Genomic DNA, 5,790 nt, shown 5'->3' with positions numbered 1-5,790 from the left:
GAGAAACTGAAAAAATCGGGCCTAGAATGTTTTTACAATAGATCAAATATTAAAAAAAATAAAGTTTTTGCAAAAAGTACAATTACTTATTAATTGTAAGTATAATAGCAAATTTAAATTCAGAAGAAGTACGTTTAATTTGTAAAGTTACAATCATTGTTCATTAAGTTAAACTTTAAAAGTTGCTTGTATTTTTATAATTATTCATTATATTATCCAAGATACATAAACAAATATTTTATTTGATCTCTTACAGGGAAGAAATGTGGCGCCACTCATACTAAACAAGCCACACCTAATAAAAGTTAAAATATGCAACATAACATAAAAATGTGTTTACTTCATCTTTTTTATAATAATATTTTTTTAATGTTAGTAAAATAGTAAATTTAAATTGAGAAAATAATTCTAATCTTGTGAAGCTTGTTGAGAAGCTTAAAAATCTAATGGCTTTGCAATCGCTGACAACTACAGCCTAATTGAGTGTCGATGTAAATGCGTGGAAGAAAACGTGCAGGATTGAAACGTGGTGTGCTGCCAATGCTATGGAGCTGAATGTCTCCAAGTGCGAAGTGGTGTCTTTTTCTCGTGGTCAATTTCCAAATATCTTTGACTACCGCATCAATGGATTGGTGCTGAGAAGAATGAACAGTGTTAAGGACCTTGGAGTTGTTTTCACCTCTACACTCGACCCTTTGGAGCATATTGATGGTGTTGTATCAAGAGCTTACTCCCTCTTGGGATTCATCATGAGATCGACTAGGAGCTTCAGGTCACCCCAGTCGCTCCTGATCCTCTACAAGTCTCTCGTTCGCCCGGTCCTTGAGTATGGTTCAGTGATCTGGTCCCCTCATCTTATTACCCATATCGACTGCTTGGACCGAGTTCAGCTTCGTTTTTTGAGGGTGTTGGGCGTTCGAATGGGCTATGGCTACCTGACGACTCCAATTGAAGAATTGGAGCTGAGATTCAACCTGCATCCTCTTCACACTAGACGTCAATTGCAAGATCTTCAGCTTCTTTACAAGTTGGTTAATGGCAAGTTGGATTGTCCTGACCTCCTTCGTCAAGTAAACTTCTACATTCCTAGAGGAACTAGATCAAAGGCAGTGTTTGGAAGAGTATACCGGCCAACTAGTTATGCTAGCAACTGTGGCTTGGCGAGGATGCACCGTACTGGGGGATTGGTCTGCGCTGGGTTGGATTTCTTCCAGGGCTCTTGGTTGTCCTTTAAGTGGAGGTGCTCCAGGGTGTTGACATGAGTTCATCAGTGCACGTGCTTGTTATTATTCTTATGTTGTTTTTCCTTAATTTATAGTTTGTTTTACCTCGTAATGTATAATTGTATATTATTTTCCTACATATTATAGTTCTGTTATATATATATATATATATATATATTTTATCCTCTACATATTATAATTCTGTTATTATTTTATATTCTATTATCATGTTGATTTTCAAGTGGTTCGTTTTGTCTGACAGTTTATTGCAATGGTTACCTTATATTTGATTGTAATCTTTGTTATTCTTGACCTGTTTATTATTGATACTTGTTACTTATGTTGATTCTTGCTATGAATGTTGAATAATTTTTGGCGTCAAACTATTGTTGTTACTGCTGCTTTGCCTTATGATTATCTGTTATGCTGATTGCTGTGTTGTTGTTGTGTATACAATGTGATGTTCTATTTTTCTAGCTTTAATTTAATATAGTCATCTTAGAAGTCTGTAATTTTTGTAAATATGTTAAATGGCGTTGTACCGTTGGAAGTAATAATAAATAAATAAATAAGAACATTTTAGTTAATGTGAACCAATTAACTACAATTGTATAGGATGCTTCCTATATTATTTATTTATTTATTTATAGGAATCTTTATATTTTTAATTAAGAGAATTGTAAACTTATATAATATGTTCCGAGTTAGCGAAAAAGACAGGAGGCCTCGGAAGCGTGCCCCTCCCAAACTCGGAGCAAATCATAAAAAAAAAATAATCACATGCCACTAGTGGGAAGAGAGACAAAGAGAGACAAGATTTCGAGTAAATGATATATAATTAATAGGTGGCAAACATTTCCATGCAAAATACAATTACTTCAGCACCACGGTGCACCCGCGTAACTTAATAACGAAATAACAACAATCAATAGAATTCCAATAAAGACAATAACATAATAAAATAGAAACAATAACATAATAAATAAATAATATAATATACTAAATAACATAATATCAGGTACGGCAGTAGTAAATCTAAAAATTTTTAACAGGTAATTTTTTTATGAACTGAGGGGAGGGAAAAGGTTGTAGAATTTCTAGGCCCACTAATTTTAAAAAGTAATTTGGTTTCAAGTTTGTAGCCGAAAATTAAAAAAAAAAATATTTTAAAGCCAATTTTCGAAGGAGGCGGGGGGCTTAGTTGCCTCCACGAATCCGAATTAAAGATGAAATCCTCCCCTTCAGTTCATGTAACTAAACTAAATAATACTGGCTAATATACTGGCCCTCCTCCAGATCTAACATCTGGCAGCGCTCCATACAAGCCTATCCTCTCAAGGGGTATAAGAAGTAAAAAACATTTCTGATCCAACCTTGTTCCAGAAGAAATTAATGGGAGCACTACACTCCGGTTGGATGCCGGTCCAATAGCGCTGGCAGGGCGCGGGGCATTCAGTTGGTTTCAGTGCTGTGGGCAGACTCGCCGCATCAGTCCCGCTGACGGCACTCACGGGGACCCTATAGAATCCCAACATAACCAGTAGATATTCAGAACAACTTTACTACAACCCGAGAAATAATAAAAAACTTAATTATGTTTGCCAAAGTATAATAAAATATTTAAATTTAACAATTAAAAAAAAAATAACAATCTGTAACTAACAGTACCTTTTAAGTATTGAAAAACTGTTTCCTAAAAATAACTCAAGACACCAAGTATTAAAAGATACACTACTTGGTGACAATATTAAATATTACAAACAAAACAAATTTTCAAATATATAAACATTTACTTATAGGCTAGAACAGCCATACTAAATGATTAAGCGTGATAACAATTACTTGTAACTATAATTCGCTGGATTTTAATCATTCTATTATAATATTATAATAATTTACATTTTGCTATTAAATATATTAATTGTAAGGTAGGCATAATAATAATTATATAATTTACAAATAATAACAATACATTATTTCCCAAATAACAATAATTAAATTCTAATCAGTTCACGCTACTATAAAGGGCAATAATTAAATAATAAAATTGAAATCATGGATGTTGCCACCCAAATTTGCACGCAACACAAAACACGAGGGTAACAAAAATTTGCAAAGTCTGTACCGTCTCGCTTACACTAAATAAAAACAAGGTGTGTACACGGAATAAAAAATAAAAAATTTCCGTTCGCCGAACGGATCAGTTAGAAAGCACAAGAGCGAAAGATAAAAAACTAAACTAGCATAGTAAATAAATTAACAAATTTTAGAACGTACGAAAGACAGGAACGAACACTTTGCGACACGAACACGTACACGAGGAACACAAGTTACAAAAATATATATAAATTACTTATAACTAATCTACGATAATATATGTCTGGGTGGGAGAGAAAAACCGCCAACTAAATAAGTTAAGAGAGTGCAAAAGAACATTTACCTGCCGAAAGTCGGAGAATTAGCCAGCCATGTGGAACGGGACGAGCAGCGAACAGACAGCAAACGCAGTAGCTTCTCCGAACGTGTCTCCGAACAGTCTGACCGCTCCGAACAGTAGCCGGTGCCGGTGCCGGTGAACAGCTGGTCGGTAAACTAGTCAAGGTCCAACCAGCTGACCTCAACCAATCAGTCCAACCAGGCAGAAAATCAATACTTGACGGAGTGACTCCCCCACCGACTGACAAGAGTGGCCGAGGTGGGAAAATAATAGACAAAAAAATAAAATTGCCCAAACTGAGCCCCGGCTCAACCTCCCCCACTAAAAAGGGTGCAACCCCAAACAAAACCTCTCCCCACTGAAAGAAGAACCAACAAGCTCTGGCACAGGATACGGGAAGTCGAGAACCCTAACAGGAAACGAAGTCCTGAGCAGGAGGCAGACAAAACACGGTCCTCCTGAAAAATTTTGAGAGGCGCCTCTCTTGGAGAAAGAAGAAAATAGAAAGAGAGTAAAACGACACCACAGGGAAAACCAGGGGTGATCAGTCCCCGGACACCCCCGCAGCCGCACCAGTATCCAGAGCATGACCAGAGGTATCACCACGGAAGGCCTTCAGATGAGAAACGTGGGCCTTCCGCCACAACCTCTCCCCGATACGGGATCAACCAACTCAGCAGTAACTGGGGAGAGAAAACGAAGAATCCGGTGAGGACCTGTCCACCGATAGCAAAGTTTGGCTGCCCGTTTATCCACGGCCGAACTGACCGGATGAGCCTTACAAAAGACAAGATCCCCCACCTGGAAGGGGGGATTAGCAATACGTCCCCTTATTGAATTTTCTCCTCACCCTTTCCCTAGACTGTAGGAGCTTAACCCTGACTGCTTCCCAAGTGTCACTCACATTGGGAGTACCAGGCACTGGTAGAAGACTATCCAGACTCCAGAGATTAGACAAGGGATCAGAAGGAGTACGACTAAACATGACCTGGAAAGGCGTGGAATCATGACTTTCGTGAAGAGCAGAATTGAAGGCTAACTGAAGCCAGCTCAGGTTTTCATCCCAGGTAGTTTGTTTCTCAGCGTGATAAGCGATGAGGGCGGCTCTGAGATTGCGGTTGAAACCGCTCAGCATGAGAAGGCTGGGGGTAGTAAGGAGATGTCGTAACATGTTTGATTCCATGCCCAAAACAGAAGCGATGAAAACTCCCTCGACACGAATTGTGTGCCGTTGTCTGAGACGAAGGTGGCGGGCACTCCAAAATTCCTGTAGAAGGCGGGACTTGAGTGCCTTGACGGTGAGCGACGCCGTGGCACTCCTAAGAGGAATCAACCAGCAAAACTTAGAGAAAGCATCCACAGCGACAAGCAGGGAGGTGTTCCCTGACTTGCTACGGGGAAAGGGTCCCACATAGTCAATGAACACCTTTTCAAGAGGCCGCTCCGCCACCTCGGAGGAAAGAAGTCCTAATTTGGGTATTTTGTGCTGGTTTACCTGACCGAGCAAAGATGACAAGCTCGTACTCTACCAGCAAAGTCTCTTGTCCCATACTCTTCCAGATAAACTTATCTCTGATTTTAGCGATGGTCTTGTGAATACCTAAATGACCGCCCACGGGAGAAACATGAAAGTAGGAAAAGACCATCGGTATGAGGGCACTCGGCAGAACAATCTTGGGACCACCTCCGCGTCGGGCACGACAGCAGAGGACACCCTTGGACAAGAAGTAATGAGAGTGGGCTTCTCCCTCCTGGAGCTCACCAATGATGTTTGACAACTCGGGGTCTTGAAGTTGGTGAGAGCCAAAAACTCTCAAAGGCAGCAGGGAAATCCAACATCACAGTCCCACACAACGGTGCTTGAGAATCAACAGGATCGCTGGGTAGATGATACATTCTAGAAAGAGCATCGGCGACGACGTTTTGGGTGCCGCGAATGTGCTGCACCCTGAATTTAAAGGCCCGCAATTTTGGCAACCAGCGACCAATCTTCCCGAGTTGTCGAGGATGGGCCAATAGCCAGGAAAGAGCCTGATTGTCAGTTTCCAGCAGAAATTCGGAATGCTCTAGGAACCTCCGAAACTTATCCATGCCGAAAACGACCGCCAGACACTCCAGCTCATAAATAGA

The 5,790-nt window shown here is 40.0% G+C and overlaps 1 protein-coding gene across 1 annotated transcript; it reads left to right on the top strand.

The window, feature by feature from the left end:
* Positions 1-545: 545 nt before the first annotated feature.
* Positions 546-1,706, top strand: LOC124368160. The gene is made up of 2 exons (XM_046825435.1): positions 546-1,187; positions 1,701-1,706. The coding sequence occupies exons 1-2, from the start codon at positions 546-548 to the stop codon at positions 1,704-1,706; spliced, it is 648 nt and encodes a 215-aa protein (XP_046681391.1).
* Positions 1,707-5,790: the final 4,084 nt, after the last annotated feature.

Source organism: Homalodisca vitripennis, chromosome 8 (assembly GCF_021130785.1).
Source record: "Homalodisca vitripennis isolate AUS2020 chromosome 8, UT_GWSS_2.1, whole genome shotgun sequence".
Lineage (NCBI taxonomy): Eukaryota > Metazoa > Arthropoda > Insecta > Hemiptera > Cicadellidae > Homalodisca > Homalodisca vitripennis.
This window is presented reverse-complemented; position numbering and strand designations above follow the sequence as displayed.

What these genes read in the sequence shown, in the direction of transcription:
- LOC124368160 (XM_046825435.1), top strand. Translation starts at nt 546, where the DNA reads ATGGAGCTGAATGTCTCCAAGTGCGAAGTGGTGTCTTTTTCTCGTGGT.